Source organism: Salvelinus alpinus, chromosome 2 (genome assembly GCF_045679555.1).
Source record: "Salvelinus alpinus chromosome 2, SLU_Salpinus.1, whole genome shotgun sequence".
Classification (NCBI taxonomy): domain Eukaryota; kingdom Metazoa; phylum Chordata; class Actinopteri; order Salmoniformes; family Salmonidae; genus Salvelinus; species Salvelinus alpinus.
This window is the reverse complement of record NC_092087.1, coordinates 23,817,305-23,836,541: the sequence shown is the minus strand read 5'-3', so window position 1 is coordinate 23,836,541 and position 19,237 is coordinate 23,817,305. Positions and strand designations below refer to the sequence as shown.

Sequence of the window (19,237 nt, the reverse complement as noted above, 5' to 3'; positions counted from 1 at the left end):
TACATGTTATAGCTGGGACCCTTTGGATGACAAATCAGAGGAAGATTTTCAAAAAGTAAGTGCATTTTTAATTGATATTTGTGAATTTATGAAACCTGTGCTAGTGGAAAACTATTTTGATGTGGGGCGCCGTCCTCAAACAATCACATGGCATGCTTCGCTGTATTGGCTACTGTAAATCGGACAGTGCAGTTAGATTAACAAGAATGTAAGCTTTCAACCGATATAAGACACTTGTATGTACCGAAATGTTTAATATCCATAATTTTAATGATTGTTTATTTTAATTGCGCGCCCTCCAGTTTCGCCAGAACTAGGCTTAAGTTAAGACACTGATGCCCTTTGCAACCACGTACCTATGTGAGAGTGGATTCTCGGCCCTCACTAGCATGAAAACTAAATACAGGCACAGACTGTGTATGGAAAATGATTTAAGACTGAGACTCTCCAAAACAACCCAACATTGCAGAGTTAAGAGCATCCTTTCAAGCACACCCTTCTCATTAACCGGTGGTGAGTTATTCACCATTTTCGATGAACAAATAAGGTTTTATAAGTAAGATGGTTAAAAAAAAGGTTTTATTTTTTTTATTTCACCTTTATTTAACCAGGTAGGCCAGTTGAGAACAAGTTCTCATTTACAATTGCGACCTGGCCAAGATAAAGCAAAGCAGTTCGACACATACAACAACACAGAGTTACACATGGAGTGAAACAAACATACAGTCAATAATACAGTAGAAAAATAAGTCTATATACAATGTGAGCAAATGAGGTGAGATATGGGAGGTAAAGGCAAAAAAATGCCATGGTGGCGAAGTAAATACAATATAGCAAGTAAAACACTTATAGCAAGTAAAACATCAGCTGATATCTCAAAGTGCTGTACAGAAACCCAGCCTAAAACCCCAAACAGCAAGCAATGCAGGTGTAGAAGCACGGTGGCTAGGAAAAACACCCTAGAAAGGCCAAAACCTAGGAAGAAACCTAGAGAGGAACCAGGCTATGAGGGGTGGCCAGTCCTCTTCTGGCTGTGCCGGGTGGAGATTATAACAGAACATGGCCAAGATGTTGAAATGTTCATAAATGACCAGCATGGTCAAATAATAATAATCACAGTAGTTGTCGAGGATGCAGCAAGTCAGCACCTCAGGAGTAAATGTCAGTTGGCTTTTCATAGCCGATCATTAAGAGTATCTCTACCGCTCCTGCAGTCTCTAGAGAGTTGAAAACAGCAGGTCTGGGACAGGTAGCACGTCCGGTGAACAGGTCAGGGTTCCATAGCCGCAGGCAGAACAGTTGAAACTGGAGCAGTAGCACGGCCAGGTGGACTCGGGACAGCAAGGAGTCATCATGCCAGGTAGTCCTGAGGCATTGTCCTAGGGCTCAGGTCCTCCGAGAGAGAGAAAGAAAGAGAGAAAGAGAGAATTAGAGAGAGCATACTTAAATTCACACAGGACACCGGATAAGACAGGAGAAGTACTCCAGATATAACAAACTGACCCTAGCCCCCCGACACATAAACTACTGCAGCATAAATACTGGAGGCTGAGACAGGAGGGGTCAGGAGACACTGTGGCCTGTAAATGACATCGCCGAAGTCGAGGATCGGTAGGATGGTCAGTTTTACGAGGGTATGTTTGGCAGCATGAGTGAAGGATGCTTTGTTGCAAAATAGGAAGCCAATTCTAGATTTAACTTTGGATTGGCGATGTTTGATGTGAGTCTGGAAGGAGAGTTTACAGTCTAACCAGACACCTAGGTATTTGTAGTTGTCCACATATTCTAAGTCAGAACCGTCCAGAGTATGTTATATGTTATAGCAATTGGTTGATGCATACAACGACCAGTCTTAGGCTGTGTGATCATATGCATGGAATACAAATTATTTCATGTTTTTCTTTTGCAGAGCAGATGTATTGGTCCTTGTCTCCTACCTGTACAATGGCTGGGTAGTGAGGTAAACCTTGTTGTGGTTTAGGTGGCTCACACACATTTATTTCCATAATGGCACTCCCTCTGAAAATGATGTATTCATAAAATCTTTGGGTGGCACTAGTCTGTTTGTAGTCTGGCCTTCTGTCCCAAATGATTTAACTGTGAAAATAAGATGACAATATTGTGGCTTTTGGAAGTAGAGTTAATAATTCACAAACGTGCAGCACCATTTAAATTCAGGGGGCAAAACCAATTGCCAAACAACACCTAAATTGAGGGAAACTCATCCTTTGCCAAAGCCACCGTCGAGTTATCCATGTCGAGTGAATACAAAATGCCCTCCTAACGAATCCAGGCCTTGGATATTAGACTTATTTTACTTCCACTATAAGGTAATCCAGTGCTCATTGTTGCTGTTAAGTAGCTTTTATTTCTACTTCTCAACACAAGCCGTCTTGTTTGAGCATTCCCTGAAGCAAACACCAAAGTCGAATGTATCAGCAGGTGCACAATTTGTTAAAGCTGGTGCTTTATATTATAAACCCAATTGGGGGACACATGTCCATTAAAATTATAGCCTAAAAGACAAATTAAATGATTGTCGTATCACTGCAACACGTCCCTTTAATAGGCCTAGAGAGCCATGTTTAAGTTGGATTTAGGGAATAGCTTAAACGTTTTCTGACAACTCAATATGGATTTAGGCTACCCATGGCACATAGGCCTATCATTGATGGGGCATGAAGTGTCCTATGCACTGTGGAATGTTAAATATATTTTTCAGTCGTTCATGCATCTAAAAACCAATCTGTTCAATATGTTTTTTTTGTGCGCTATTTTCTCCTCTCCATCTTTGAGGGGAGACACGCAACCCTATTTGTGGGATAAATTAACCACAACAAATCTGTAGCTGGTGCTCATCTTCGTCTATAACCACAAACATTCAGTGACAATTTCACGATTAATCATAGTCCTGGCCAAAAAAAAAACCACTTTCATTGGAGATTCTCAGTTAAGTGTGCTTTTGAAAAATACTACTAGGCAGCTTTGTCCTAAATGTTTTAAGGCAATGATGAAATAGCCTTCAACATATTGTCATAGTCTTAATTTTTTGTTTTAATTGTATATATATATATATATATATATTTACATTTAGGCTACTTGTCCCCGAGATATGCATTGTCTGTGAGCTGTTTTTTTTGTTCAGATATCTGAAATAAGACAAAAATTATATATAGGCATACACACGCCTAACAATAGGAATTTCCTATCAAAAACAGCAAATTCTCAAGTTTGATCAATTCCTTAAATGTATTTCACACAGAACCCAACTTTTCCTCTGTGTTGACACCCCCCCATGTGGTTTTGACAGCATGCAAAAACTGTATTGTAAGAGGCGTGGCCAAATGCATTTTTACAGTGGCGCTCCAAACTAGCTGAACAAAACAGCGTAGCCATCTTGAAGCCCCAGAGCACAGAACCCAGATGCACTCCACCTGGGAATTACTCTAAATGTATGGTTAAAATCCTGTCGCTACCCATAATTTCATCATCGAATATATAGCATAGAGTAATTCCACAATCAGTTGGCTAGAATATGATCGCAAATACGCGTCATACAACATGTACTATCGAGTTTATTTTCTCCCCACTAGCTCTTGTTATTCAGTGTTGTTTCAGCCCTTACATCCTCCGTAATGTCAGTCAGGAGCCATTTGTCCCGCCCTTTATCACCGGGAAACGACCAATCACCGCACTTTGGAATCTCTGTTGGGTGACGTTGCATGTATTTTGCGCCTGCGCGCGTCACTTTCGACGCTCCATAGCTTGCAGTAGTGTGAAGATGGCGGCAGGCTCCGATTTGCTAGATGAGGTTTTCTTTAACGCTGAGGTGGACGAGAAAGTAGTTTGTGATCTTGTGGGGTCTCTTGAGTCCGAGCTTTCGGGTCACGAGAGCCCTGAGGCAAGTAGCCAGACAGTCGCTAAACACATGGCCAGTTCCGGGACAGGGTTTAATGCTAATGTCCAGCAGAACAAACGGGGACTTGCTCAAGAGGTTGCAAAAGCAGGTATGCTGTGGTAACGTTGTTTTGCTTGTTGTTTCAAGTGTAAACGAAAGCAAACACTAGTTTATCTTGTGAGTACCTACTTAGCATTGTTCACCCCCTTCTCTCACCCTTGTTTCCGCTCCACAACAGGGGCTGGAGTGCAAGGGGGTGTCATTATTAGTAATACGAGGTCCCAGGGTTCAGCTATGGATGCCTCATCGAGTGAGTCGGACTCATCGGCAGGACACCGCCAAGGAAAGACTGTTGCTGTCAGTGCCAGTATAATAACTCCTCTCCCAAACCACGGAGGGAAAGTAGCCTCTTCCGCATCTCAAACTTTGAATGGAGGCAGTTTAATGAACTGTCACAATTCAGGAAGCGCTGTCTCTCGCACTGGGACACCGCTGTCAAATAGTTGCACGAGTAGCGGCAATGCCTCGGTAGCTGTCACAGTTGTCAACAACGGGCCGGGGTTGTCAAAAGGACATGCGAGCGCAGTAATGCCACCTTCATTGAACACCACTATCATCCAGACATCATTCGTGAACTCTCAGAATGTTGTCACCTCGTCTCACGCTGCGAATGTTGTCACCTCGTCTCACGCTGCGAGTCTGGGCACTGGACCTGCCATATCACATATTGTGAGGCCATCTATGCAAACTGCGGGATCGGGTACAGCGATGAATGGTCCTAATGCGGGATTGCCTTTCGATTGCCTGAACAATGGTCAGTCGCCCACCTCTGTGGCTGTCAGTGCGGGGTCGCACATCATCATGGCAGAGGCGCCCAAAACAATCATACAGAATGCTCCTTGTGCTGTAACGAACCCGTCGTTCCAGAGCGCACCAAGGGCTTCCACTCCGGTGACAGTGGCTGCGAGCCCGGGAGGGAGCCGTTCTATCGCGCAACAGGTGTTGGCGCCTCGGCACCCCCAGACATCCCCGAACCAGCCCAACGTTCAGAACATCCAGCTTCCCCCAGGTACGTTTGTCTCTCTTTGAAACTAAATACAAAACGTAATATACGAAAACATAATATTGTTCTGGTATTTATAATTTTATGCCTACACATTGTTTTAAAGACAGTCAAATAGAAGTATATTGCAGACTTGGTGTTGTAATAGTATACTTGCTGCTTCATTGATTATTCTCTGATGATGTTGACCGTTCAATCAAAGGTACAAAACTTACTGGTTGTTCATTGCTTCATCATTTGCACAGAAAATCCCGAACTTTCCCTGCTGATCTGTCTTGGTTGTTCATTGAATTGATGTAGAGTGCCCTGTTGTGCCTCCCAAGCGCTCTCCTGTTGTGTCTGTGCTGCGCTGTTCTCTGCCTGTGCACTATTAACACTCCTGTCAACTCCTGTTAACACTCAGGAAATGGAAATTGATGTATGACAGTAGATAATGAAATACTCAGAGCTTTTCAATATATTTTCTCTTATCCCTATGCTTTATTTATTCTGTCATGTAACATTTAGTCTACACAGTAAAACGTTTGATCACTCATAAACACCAACAGATATAAGGGAAGGCAGACGGGAATATGGCATGTGCAAGTATAGCACACCGTTCTGGCCTGGTAAGAGCACTACTACTGTATTACCTGTATGCTGTATGATGATGACGACCACCACCAGAAGTGGAGGCTGTTGCTGCCCTATGTGCCAGCCTGTCTAAGAAGTGTGTGTATAATGTCCTGTCCTGAGCTCTCTGTGAATACAGGACCAGCTGTGCCTGTAATGCAGCCAGTCTTTTTCTTGAGACCCTTCTTGTAGCGTAGTCAGTGTTGATCCCCCTGTGGCGAGGCACGGTGTCCCGATGTATTACCATGTAGATTACAGCGTGACTCGTTTACACTGCCGCCTCGGTCTGTATGGAACTCTGCCGCCTTGCCTTGTCTCGCCTTGCTTCTTTAGGAAGACTGATTAGCATGAAATGGCACAGTGTTTATGGTCATTATCCAGCGCTCTATCTCTCAGCTAATTGTTAGCAGATGTGGGCGGATCGGAGCTAAACTGCTGCCAAGTACTACCTGTTCTACAGAATCTCTCTTCTGTTGATGTAGAGGAGTGTTGTTACAAATGTATTACAGTGTTATAAAGGGAATCTAACATGGTGACAGGACGGTTAGGGGAAGTCGAATTACCTTTTCTCTCTCTCACAGGTATGGTCCTGGTGCGTAGTGAGAGTGGGCAGCTGTTGATGATCCACCAGCAGACCCTGGCTCAGATGCAGTCCCAGTCCCAATCCCAGGGAGTCATGGCCCCCCGCCCAGCCACCCCCACCAGCACTCCTCCTTTCCAGATCACCTCAGTCCAGGTTTGTTCAATAGACACGGTCACCTCAGCCCAGCTACCCCCAAAAGTACTCTCCAGATCAGACCACCAGCCACCCCCCTTTTCAGATAATTTCCTTTCAGGTTAAATTAGTCTTAAACCTTCCTCTTTTCCTCAGGCTCCTGGAACGCCCATCCTCACTAGGCAGGTGACTCCCACCACTATCATCAAGCAGGGCTCGCCTGTGCCAACCTCTGCTCCTGTCACCACCACACTCCAGAAGCCTCCTGTCACCACCACACTCCAGAGGCCTCCTGTCCTACAGGTACAGTGGGGGACAGGCAGTGGGGGGCTACAGCAGAGCAGGAGAGATGTAGTAGGATACACACAGTAGGTTATATTATACAGTAGGGCCTTAGCAGAAGGCAGAAACAGCACCAGAAACAGCACCAGTCATGTGAAACTTGCCTTTTTAAATTTCTCTCGAGGGGAGCTTCTGTAACGTAGGCATCTCTTTTGAGCTTGAATCCCCTTTTGTGTGTGAGAGTGCTTTCCTGGTGTGTCAGTTTAGTGTATGTGTGTTTTCTGTGCATCTACTATGAGTGCAGGCTCTCACACACTCATTATCACAGCCAGTGGTTTCAGTGAATGCCTGATTTGTCCCGGGCCAACAGTTTCTGACTCCTTTTCAGTTCTGTCAGGTCTTGTATGCACTGGGTCCTCTTAAAGGGATCTGAAGAGTGTTTGCTGTCGGCCAGTGCTGGATAGTATGTGTGTGGAGCCCCATGCTATAGCTCTCCTCCCCTTTAATGAGGTGTCTCCTCAAAGCTCACTATTTTGGTCATACATTTGATCTACCTTATGGTGCATTGAATATAACAACCTGGATGGTGTGTGTATTTCCCCTCCAGAGTCCCATGATTGTGGTAGGGGCTGCTGCAGGCACTTCTATGGGGACAGCGCTACCAGGGGCCACCCAGAGGACCGTCACCGCATCACCCGGGACCACTGTCACCTTGGCAACGGTGCGGAACTAGGTTCCACCCACCCCCATTGGTCAGGGCTAGGTCCTCTGTTCAGGGAATGCTCCTTTGCTAGACCATAGCTGTATTTCTAGTGCTTTGATGGTCTCTGGTAAACACAATAAAAATACTGCAAATTTAGAAGGATATGATAGAAGGATATGATGGCTTTTGATGAAGCAAGAGACCATGATGGTTCCTGAAATAAGGAGCTTGACTCTGTTTCTAAGGCTGCCCCTTGTTTGTTTTGCTGTAGGAGACGATGGAGAATGTGAAGAAATGCAAGAACTTCCTGTCTACATTAATCAAGCTGGCGTCCAGCGGGAAGCAGTCCTCAGAGACTGCCGCCAACGTTAAAGACCTGGTCAAAGATCTCCTGGTGAGTGACCACACCAGGGCTGCCGGAAAACATGTGTCGAGGCGGCATTTGCCACCTCACATTTCAATCAGGTGTGGCAGCGTCACACCACTTTTGATTTAGTTTAATAAAATATATTGATGCAAAGTGTTAAGTGCTGTTTTCTTGACGGTTTTGCCTCATGAGTTGACAACTCGTGCATAATTTCTCTGGTCTTCACATCGGAATGCTGCTTCAGGCTCTTAACGTGTCTTGACCAATCAGATTCAAGTAAATTGCAGGTTGCATGGTCAGGGCACAAAGCTTAAGGCGTTATCTCAACTTATCCAGTATTTATTTAGCAATCACTCCCGACAGACACAAGCAAAAACTCTGTGGGGCGGCAGGTAGTCTAGTGGTTAGAGCGTTGGACTAGTAACAGGAAGGTTGCAAGATCGAATCCCCGAGCTGACAAGGTAAAAATCTGTTCTGCCCCTGAACAAGGCAGTTAACCCACTGTTCCTAGGCCATCATTGTAAATAAAAATGTGTTCTTAACTGATTTGCCTAGTTAAATAAAGGTAAAAAAAATCCATAAATGTAGTAGCCTATACACCTAAACATTAGCCATCTGACATGCGGTATTGTATGGAAACAATACTATTTTTTAGTCTGATCAACTCTAGGCTACTAACAACAGCAACTGCCTACTATGCGCCCTGTCCCTCTGGCCAGGGTAAACAAAGTGGTAACGTTGTGAATTTGTAGCCCATTTTGTTTGTGAGAAATTGTGAATCGGATCAAATTTGGTTTATATACTGAACAAAAATATAAACGCAACATGTAAAGTGTTTGTCATATGTTTCATGAAGTGAAAAAAAAGATCCCAGAAATGTTCCAATGTTCCAAAAAGCTTATTTCTCTCAAATTTTGTGCACACATTTGTTTACATGGCTGTTAGTGAGCATTTATCCTGCCAAGATAATCCATTCACCTGACAGGTGTGGCATATAAAGAAGATGATTAAACAGCATTGTCATTACACAGGTGCACCTTGTGCAGGGGACAACAACAAAAAATCTGCAGTTTTGTCACACATCACAATGCTACAGTCTCAAGTTTTGAGAGAGCGTGCAATTGGCATGCTGACTGCAGTAATGTCTACCAGAGCTGTTTCCAGATAATTTTAATGTTAATTTCTCTACCATAAGCTGCCTCCAACGTTGTTTTAGAGAACTTGGCAGTACGTCAAACCGGCCTCACAGCCGCAGACCACGTGTAACAGCCAGCCCAGGACCTCCACATCTGGCTTCTTCACCTGCGGGATCATCTGAGGCCAGCCACCTGGACAGCTGATTAAACTGAGGAGTATTTCTGTCTGTAATAAAGCCCTTTTGTGGGGAAAAACTCATTCTGATTAGCTGGGCCTGGCTCCCCAGTAGGTTGCGCCCCTGCCCAGTCATGTGAAATCCATAGATTAGGGACTAATGAATGTATTTCAATTGACTGATTTCCTTATATGAATTGTAACTCAGTAAAATCGTAGACATTTTTGCATGTTGCGTTTTTATATTTTTGTTCAGTATATTAAAACTTGGGCTGACTAGTTTACCTAGACTTTTTCAATCCAAAATTATTAACTGGAATGAATCAATAAACACAATAGCTGACAGACTGAATACATCTTTAATTAGGCCTGCAGTTGCTTAGGGCAGGACTACACGATGCAAACCTACATAAAGCAAACTCAGCCCTGTGTGTTGTATTGTCCAAATAGGTTGCTTTCTAAGAGGTGTCTGAATAGGAAACCCCCCTAGTCCTTCTTTAAAATATAGTTGTTATGAACAAGTACAAGGTTAATGCAGTTTGACAGAGTTTTCATCCTCCCTAAGGCCAGGAGATTTTTTTTTAAACCATGTGACTTGATTTAGAAAAACTGGTCCCATCATAGCCCCATCTGGTCCCATCATAGCCCATATTAAACCTTTTTATGACAGATTAATCACATTATACCGTATAAGGTCTAGAGTTTTACCGGGTTAGGTTACCAGATCAGAAAAAAAAACTACAGGCCCCAGAATTTTTTTCCGCCACACTACTCTGGGTGGTGCCACCTCTAGACCACACACACCACTGATGGGATCCAGGTAGAGATCAGGACTGTTGGTGTCAGCTGCTGAGAGTATCACAATAGACAGGGATTGCAATCTGATGATTAACAGTTAGCATATTTCTTTGGAACTGATGGTCTGTTCTCATTTCCAACAGGAAGGGAAGATTGAAGTGGAGGACTTCACCAACAGGTTATACAGAGAGCTCAACTCCTCACCTCAGCCTTACCTCGTGCCTTTCCTCAAGGTAAGGAATCCTCCTACGCACCATTGAATTAACAAAACCGAGTTATGACCCAGTCTTCAGCACCCACCCACCAGTTTGCTTACCCACCAAACTATTCTGCCAAATTATCAAATTATCTGCCTTTCTGTCTGTCCTCCAGAGGAGCCTTCCTGCCCTGCGGCAGCTCACCCCAGACTCAGCAGCCTTCATCCAGCACAGTGGACTCCAGCAGCAGGCCTCTGCCACCACCCCCACCATGGTGGTACTGGACAGCCCAGCCCTGCGCCCTGTAGCCCCAACCATCAGACCACACCTCATCAGCAAACAGGGGCTGACTACCCCAATGGTACTATACCACCATATTGCTATTATTAGTGATAGATTATAATCACATCTCATTGTTTACTCTTAAACGATTAAAATCGTTAGTATTAGAAGTACACTACATGAACAAAAGTATGTGGACACCTGCTCGTTGAACATCTCATTCCAAAATAATGGGCAATAATATGGAGTTGGGCCTCACTTTGTTGCTATAACAGCCTCCACTCTTCTGGGAAGGCTTTCCACTAATGTTGGAACATTGCTGTGGGGACTTGCTTCCATTCAGCCACAAGGGCATTAGTGAGGTCGGAAACTGATGTCGGGCGATTAGGCCTGGTTCGCAGTCGGCGTTCCAATTCATCCGAAAGGTGTTCGATGGAGTTGAGGTCAGGGCTCTGTGCAGGGCAGTCAAGTTGTTCCACAACGATCTTGACAAACCATTTCTGTATGGACCTCGCTTTGTGCACGGGGACATTATCATGCTGAAACTGGAAAGGGCCTTCCCCAAACTGTTTGCCACAAAGTTGGAAGCACAGAATTGTCTAGAATGTCATTGTATGCTGTAGCGTTAAGATTTCCCTTCACTGCATAGCCGTGCTTGAGGCGTCACTACAGACCCGGGTTCGATCCCAGGCTGTGTCACAGCCGGCCGTGACTGGGAAACCCATTAGGCGATGCACAATTGGCCCAGCGTCGTCCGGGTTAGGGGAGGGTTTGGCCGGCCGGGATTTCCTTGTCCCATTGCGCTCTAGCGACTTCTTGTGGCGGGCCAGGCGCCTGCAAGCTGACTTCGGTCGCCAGCTGGACATTGTTTCTTCCAACACATTGGTGCGGCTGGCTTCCGAGTTAAGTGAGCAGTGTGTCAAGAAGCAGTGCGGCTTGGCAGGGTCGTGTTTCGGAGGACGCATGGCTCTCGACCTTCGTAGGGTTGTTGCAGCGATGGGACAAGACTGTAACTACAAATTGGATATCACGAAAAAGGGGTAAAAAGTACAACAAACAAAAAATAGTTTCCTTCACCGGAACTAAGGGGCCTAGCCCGAGCCATGAAAAAGAGCCTCAAACCATTATTCCTCCACCACCAAACTTTACAGTTGGCACTATGCATTGGGGCAGGTAGCGTTCTCCTGGCATCCGCCAAACCCAGATTTGTCCGTCAGACTGCCAGATGGTGAAACGTGATTCATCACTCCAGGGAACGCGTTTCCACTGCTCCTGAGTCCAAACGCGGCGAGCTTTACATCACTCCAGCTGAAGCTTGGCATTGCGCATGGTGATCTTAGGCTCGTGTGCGGCTGCTTGGCCATGGAAACCCATTTCATGAAGCTCCCGTCGAACAGTTATTGTGCTGACGTTGCTTCCAGAGGGAGTTTGGAACTTGGTAGTGAATGTTGCAACCAAGGACAGACGATTTTTACGCGCTTCAGCACTCGGCGGTCTCGTTCTGTGAGCTTGTGTGGCTTAGCACTTCGCGGCTGAGCCGTTGTTGCTCCTAGACATTTCCACTTTACAATAACAACACTTACAGTTGACCAGGGCAGCTAGAGCCGGGCCGAAATTTGACAACTGACTTGTTGGAAAGGTGGCATCCTATGATGGTGCCACATTGAAAGTCACTGAGCTCTTCAGTAAGGCCATTCTACTGCCAATGTTGACTATGGAGATTGCATGGCTGTGTGCTCGGTTATATACACCTGTCAGCAACGGGTGTGGCTGAAATAATTGTTTGAAGGCGTTGTCCATATACTTTTGTGTATATATAGTGTATATGAAAGGATTTCCCGCCTACATCTTTCCAACTGCCTCATTGACCCCTAACCTTGAACCATCAGGTGCTCCAGTCTCAGCAGCAGGGGGCAATGGTAAGGCCTCTTCAGGTGACCCCCATGGTGACCCTCAGAGGTCCGCCCCCCCACAGTCACATCATGATGGGACAGCCACAGGTGCAGCTCAAACAGCTACAGACAGGTGAGTGGGGGAGGAGACCATGTGATACAAAAAGAGAAACCAAGAAATCATATCTGTCTGATCTCTTTCTCACTCCTGTCTATCTTTCAGTCCCTATGGTGAAGCCTGGAGTGTTGACTGGATCTAAGTTGTCCCCTGGTGCTCCCTCTCTGGCCACTGTAGTTCAGAAGAACAAGCTGAAGGAAGCTGGGGGCACGTTCAGGTCAGCTATGTATGTCACATCCACAAACCAGTAGGAGGACAATTATCACAACTAAAATTAAAGATTGAAAAGTTCTGTAGCTGTTGCCTGGCTGACTGTTTTTTTTGTGTCCAGGGATGACGATGACATCAATGATGTGGCATCTATGGCTGGGGTTAACCTGTCTGAGGAGAGTGCCCGTATCCTGGCAACCAACTCCGAGCTGGTGGGAGCGGTGACACGGTCCTGTAAGGACGAGGCCTTCCTCCATACCTCCACACTGACCAGAAGAATACTGGAAATAGGTGAGACTAACACACACACACACACACACACACACACACACACACACACACACACACACACACACACTGAAACATGCACCTTTGAGCTTAGCTTTCACTGACTGCAAGTGTTTCCCCTCCTCAGGTAAGAAGTTTGGTGTGAGTGATCTGGGGCCGGAGGTAGTGAACTACGTGTCCCACGCCTCCCAGACCAGGCTGCAGAACCTGTTGGAGAAAGTCTCTGAGGTGGCCCAGCAGAGGAACATCAACTTCAAGGTCTGCACAGTTTTGTGCATATTTGCATCTTTAGCATGTGTTCCTATGGTCTGGTACTTTATGGTGAATGAATGTACAGTGGGGAGAACAAGTATTTGATACACTGCCGATTTTGCAGGTTTTCCTACTTATAAAGCATGTAGAGGTCTGTAATTTTTATCATAGGTACACTTCAACTGTGAGAGACGGAATCTAAAACAAAAATTCAGAAAATCACATTGTATGATTTTTAAGTAATTAATTTGCATTTTATTGCATGACATAAGTATTTGATCACCTACCAACCAGTAAGAATTCCGGCTCTCACAGACCTGTTCGTTTTTCTTTAAGAAGCCCTCCTGTTCTCCACTCATTACCTGTATTAACTGTACCTGTTTGAACTCGTTACCTGTATAAAAAGACACCTGTCCACACACTTAATCAAACAGACTCCAACCTCTCCACAATGGCCAAGACCAGAGAGCTGTGTAAGGACATCAGGGATAAAATTGTAGACCTGCACAAGGCTGGGATGGGCTACAGGACAATAGGCAATCAGCTTGGTGAGAAGGCAACAACTGTTGGCGCAATTATTAGAAAATGGAAGAAGTTCAAGATGACGGTCAATCACCCTCGGTCTGGGGCTCCATGCAAGATCTCACCTCGTGGGGCATCAATGATCATGAGGAAGGTGAGGGATCAGCCCAGAACTACACGGCAGGACCTGGTCAATGACCTGAAGAGAGCTGGGAGCACAGTCTCAAAGAAAACCATTAGTAACACACTACGCCGTCATGGATTAAAATCCTGCAGCGCACGCAAGGTCCCCCTGCTCAAGCCAGCGCATGTCCAGGCCCGTCTGAAGTTTGCCAATGACCATCTGGATGATCCAGAGGAGGAATGGGAGAAGGTCACGTGGTCTGATGAGACAAAAATAGAGCTTTTTGGTCTAAACTCCACTCGCCGTGTTTGGAGGAAGAAGAAGGATGAGTACAACCCCAAGAACACCATCCCAACCGTGAAGCATGGCGGTGGAAACATCATTCTTTGGGGATGCTTTTCTGCAAAGGGGACAGGACGACTGCACCGTATTGAGGGGAGGATGGATGGGGCCATGTATCGCGAGATCTTGGCCAACAACCTCCTTCCCTCAGTAAGAGCATTGAAGATGGGTCGTGGCTGGGTCTTCCAGCATGACAACGACCCGAAACACACAGCCAGGGCAACTAAGGAGTGGCTCCGTAAGAAGCATCTCAAGGTCCTGGAGTGGCCTAGCCAGTCTCCAGACCTGAACCCAATAGAAAATCTTTGGAGGGAGCTGAAAGTCCGTATTGCCCAGCGACAGCCCCGAAACCTGAAGGACCTGGAGAAAGTCTGTATGGAGGAGTGGGCCAAAATCCCTGCTGCAGTGTGTGCAAACCTGGTCAAGAACTACAGGAAACGTATGATCTCTGTAATTGCAAACAAAGGTTTCTGTACCAAATATTAAGTTCTGCTTTTCTGATGTATCAAATACTTATGTCATGCAATAAAATTCAAATTAATTACTTAAAAATCATACAATGTGATTTTCTGGATTTTTGTTTTAGATTCCGTCTCTCACAGTTGAAGTGTACCTATGGTAAAAATTACAGACCTCGACATGCTTTGTAAGTAGGAAAACCTGCAAAATCGGCAGTGTATCAAATACTTGTTCTCCCCACTGTATGTGTTGATAGGAGGACAGTCGGTACGAGCAGACGAGCGACATGCGTGCCCAGATCAAGTTCTTTGAGCAGCTGGATCAGATGGAGAAACAAAGGAAAGAGGAGCAGGAGAGAGAGATTCTGATGAAGGCAGCAAAGGTACTGGAGCTGTTTCAGCACAGACCCATTCCACTATCACTCCCATTATATTAGACTTTTAGGGCCACTAATGGTTAGAGGGTGGACATTAATTACTTTATTCTGGAGACCCAGTTAATACATTCCGATCTGTTTTCTGATGGGTGTCCTTTCAGTCTCGTTCTCGTCAAGAAGACCCTGAGCAGCTGCGGTTGAAACAGAAGGCCAAAGAGGTAAGAGGGATGGATAGGGTTATGAGAATTTGGCATGACAAAATATGTGTCACCGAAGTGTCCATAGTAGGGGTGTGTTTGTGTAGGCCTATCTCGTGTATATGTGTTTGTCTCCAGATGCAGCAGCAGGAGCTGTTTCAGTTGAGACAGAAGGAAGCTAACCTGACGGCGCTGGCAGCCATCGGCCCCAGGAAGAAGAGGAAAATGGAGGCTGCAGCCGCTGCAGCTGGAGCTGAGGTAACATGGTCTCCACCTTCTCTCAAAGTGTGGTTGTGGGCTGTTTCTTCATGTAATCAAATCACAAGATTCTCTGTTTCCTTTTTTATTTGTCTTTTGCCCTCAAACTCCCCCTCAACTCTCTGCCACTTTCTCACTTTCTGCCTCAAACTCCCTTTTGTTCTCTGACTGTCACTCTCCCTCCCCCATCTCTCTCTCAGGGCTCAGGGTCCAGTCCCTCTGCCTCTGGTAGTGGTAGTTCAGGAGCATCCAGACAGTTTATCCGCCAGCGCATCACGCGTGTCAACCTCAGGGACCTGCTCTTCTGTTTGGAGAATGAGAGAGACACCAGTCACTCCCATCTCCTCTACAAAGGCTTCCTCAAATAGACTCCCAGAGAGCCAGACCAGAGAGCTGTCACCCTAACCTCCACTAAAGCAACTCCCTCAAATAGGGCTGTACCCTAGAATTGGATAAAGAGGACAGTAATACAACGATGTCAAGATTCTCCAGGCCACAGTGAATGGAGCTAACTAAAGTGACTGGAACGTTTGTCTCCCCTGTATACTCTGGTTGTCCTTTTGCTCTTCATCTGGTTCTAGGCTCGACCGCTCCCTCTACACTCCTCCACCTTCCATCAGAGCAATCCTGGAACTTTCACATTTTCTACTGTTTTTATTTCCTTTTTATTGACTTTGTTTTAGAATCCCCTTTTAATGAAGCTGTAAATAAATTAATACACATTATTATACATTTTACTTGGAAGGCCATTTTGTAGTGCGATTCTACAAAATATTCATATTCAATTCATTTTATAATTCTGTTTATATGAAAAAAAATATTTTTAATAATTAATCATCAGTGTTTCTAGCGATTGTTAAGAACAATTATCCTTATTTTGTTTTTGTTTTTCTATTGGCCTCTGAAGTAGTTTGAACACTTCTGATTTCTTCTTGCCTTCCTGACAAAAGAAGCCATATATTTTAATATAATGTTGAACAGCAAAGCAATTTATCTAGTGATTCATTCTCAAATCTGAAGCAGTCGATGTGTCTCTTTAGTTTCTCTGTTTGAGCTTGTCTTGAATTCAATGTCTTGTATTTATATTCTGTAATCAGATCAAACATGTTTTTCTTTTCGGTCTCCATTTGTCTTTTTGAGATCACATCTCCTGTGTTTCTGCATGGGTTAAGGTGTGAAAAATTGTATTTTAGAGGGAATGAGTTGATAGTCTCTACAATTGTATTTTAATGATTTAAAAAATATATGCATTTTTGGGAAATTTAGGTATTTGCAATGATGAATTATTGGATTTCAACAATAGTAAAAACTATTTTAAAATAGACAAAACTCAAAGACCCCTTTGTTACCACAAAACAACTGTGCACATGCATGTAGGAAATTTTCATTTTTATTAGTTTTATTGGACTGCATGTAGTATTCTACCATTTCTCAAATAACTTAATTATTATAAATCATTGCATTATTCTTCTATTCTAACCCTAGACTTGATGATATTCTGATGTATGAATGGTGATGTTATTATTTTTTAAAGCTGTCCTATCTGTTCTATAATCTGTGCTTCTGTTCTGATGCCCCATTGGACAGCCCTGGCTAGAGCTCTGTGGTATATTTTCCTGATCACTTTGATTTTAGATGAAGATTTTTCGGTACCTGTTACTTTCCATATTTGTCTCTTACAGAGAAATCAAAGTAAGGGGGAAGCATTGCATGTCTCCCTTATTTCTTGTACATTTTGCACAGACACTTGTTCATATGTAAATATTTTACCTAAAGTTTTTTAACTGCAATGGTTTTGTATAGGATTGAAAGATAATAAACTCCTTCAATAAAAGTGCAAAATATTTGCCAAATTTTCATATTCATGCACTAGAGGAAAATGCTACATCACTGACGTCTGCATGTTCAGTTTATGAAATACAATTATTATTTGGTTTTTGCAGATCTTGGATGAACAGTGTTGTAGTAGAGCTGTAGTTTTGCAAGGTCAATATACTGTACAGACTTTCCATGTAGCTCATTTTAATTTAGGTGGTCCTAATCGTCTGGTTGAACCAATAGGATTGAGACATTTTCACATTCTCCTGACCCATTTCCTGTCTGCTAGCATCTATAAAACCAACATCTGTCATAATCAATATCTGTCCTCCAGCTCAACAGAACAGACAGACACAGCAGCACACCAGTCTGTCATTCTGTGTCGGTTCGGCTCGGTTCAGTCATCCACTATTATTAAAAGACAGGAATGGGCTGCATAGTGTGCCTGATGTATTGGAAACAGATGCTACATCAGATGCCAAGTAACGTTCACCACAACTGGGGGATTAAAACAATTACACAATTCGGAGTGTCTGTTGGTACATAGGCCTGATGTTACACTGATTGTGACCAGCTTCAACATGCATGCAGAACAATTCATATAATGGACAGCTGCAGCTTTCAATACTGATTAATTCTATTTCCACTCTGTTCAATGGTCATGCTGTTCAATTCCACAAGATGGCAGTAGTAACTTGCGCTATTGACAGGTGTATGTTTTCAGGTAACCTCAGCAGAGCAAGATCTGCTCAATGTGGATTTCATTATAAATTGTAAGCCGCATGGCTGTGACTTGATTTATCCCTTTATCACTGAACTGTTTACTCAGTTCAATCTCCAATCTAAGACAGCCAGAGGGAGAGGTCGGTGCTCAGTGTCTGTGACCTATAAAGCATCATCTCATGGATGCTCTTGCTGAGCATATTCCTGAACAACACACATCTTTTCATTGAATAGTGATGATTGTATACAGTGTCAATAACTTACACAAGTGTGTGGCACTCCCTCAAGTGAGCAGAGCTCTCAATGCTGGGATGTGAGTCATTGTTGGTTGCTTCCTTAGTGCCAGACAGACAGGGCATCTGAGTACAGCTCTGGTGTTTCAGGCTCACCTGCCCTTTGTGCTTCAGCCCAATCCAATATTTTCCCTGGTAATTCCCTTCTACTGCATGACATGGCTGCTCTTTCAGAGTTAAGTCCACATAATCTCCCACTTGAGTGCCAGAAACAGAACGAGGACTGTAGTTGCTTAGCGACATCTCAGTGAGTGCACCTGGAGGTGGTGGGTAAATACCCTGAGCCTTCAAGGGGGTAGAAGTGACATCACTGCTTCCTGTGATAAGTGTCATAGAACATGTTTGTTTACAACCTCTCATTTGTTATAGGGAAACTGCACCCGCTGTCGTGACGTGACTTTCATTAATGTGATGACTGTTATTTATCGAATCAGCTAACTATGTTTAATTGTTACACAATTAAATTAATCATGTAACAATTAACTCATTAGGAATTTGGGGCACCACAGAAGAAGTTGTATATAGAGTTACCATATTACGAATTAAACTCTAAAAGATATATAAGTTATATATCGATAAAAGTCACTTAATCATTACCTCATATCAGGGTCATTCTGAACGTTGCATACTCCTTGGATCCGCAAGAACCCCAGCTTTACTTATGATTCGGCACTACACAAAATTAGTTTAATTATTTATTTACTAGCTAACAAAATAATAACACAGAATAACATAAACACTTAACACATGAGAAAAGTCCCTAGTGGACTAACAACAGCATGACTGCTTGGTTAACACAAGAGACAGGGGTAGATAGGGAGAGGGAGAGACAAAGAGAGAGTCAAACTTTCGTTGATACATGTGGAAACTACCCTCAAAGTAATAATTTACTCTCCAAAAGAACCTACGCCCTTTTGGGTAAGAGATCATGAATGTAAACTCAGCAAAAAAATAAACATCCTCTCACTGTCAACTGCATTTATTTTCAGCAAACTTAACATGTCTAATATTTGTATGAACATAACAAGATTCAACAACTGAGACATAAACTGAACAAGTTCCACAGACATGCGACTAACAGAAATTGAATAATGTGTTCCTGAACAAAGGGGGGCCAAATCAAAAGTAACAGTCAGT

At 44.0% G+C, this 19,237-nt stretch overlaps 1 protein-coding gene across 4 annotated transcripts; it reads left to right on the top strand.

Moving 5' to 3' along the window:
• The first annotated feature begins 3,753 nt into the window (after positions 1-3,753).
• On the top strand, positions 3,754-17,108 carry LOC139557141 (transcription initiation factor TFIID subunit 4-like). 4 transcript variants are annotated; one of them, XM_071371559.1, is made up of 16 exons: positions 3,754-4,007; positions 4,137-4,967; positions 6,155-6,309; positions 6,445-6,591; positions 7,178-7,291; positions 7,545-7,667; positions 9,893-9,982; positions 10,122-10,307; positions 12,118-12,253; positions 12,344-12,455; positions 12,570-12,739; positions 12,864-12,994; positions 14,692-14,817; positions 14,973-15,029; positions 15,147-15,266; positions 15,467-17,108. In XM_071371559.1, the coding sequence occupies exons 1-16, from the start codon at positions 3,782-3,784 to the stop codon at positions 15,632-15,634; spliced, it is 2,892 nt and encodes a 963-aa protein (XP_071227660.1). In that variant the 5' UTR covers positions 3,754-3,781; the 3' UTR covers positions 15,635-17,108. The 4 variants fall into 4 exon arrangements, with proteins under 4 accessions (XP_071227660.1, XP_071227651.1, XP_071227668.1 ...); XM_071371550.1 differs by having other exon boundaries at positions 12,344-12,464; XM_071371567.1 differs by lacking the exon at positions 7,178-7,291 and having other exon boundaries at positions 12,344-12,464.
• Positions 17,109-19,237: the final 2,129 nt, after the last annotated feature.

Bases quoted from the DNA above. Each gene is read 5' to 3' on its own strand.
- LOC139557141 (XM_071371550.1), top strand. From the start codon at position 3,782: ATGGCGGCAGGCTCCGATTTGCTAGATGAGGTTTTCTTTAACGCTGAG. The intron at 12,465-12,569 runs GTATGTCACATC...TTTTGTGTCCAG, and splicing joins GGCACGTTCAGGTCAGCTAT to GGATGACGATGACATCAATG. The intron at 15,030-15,146 runs GTAAGAGGGATG...GTTTGTCTCCAG, and splicing joins TGAAACAGAAGGCCAAAGAG to ATGCAGCAGCAGGAGCTGTT.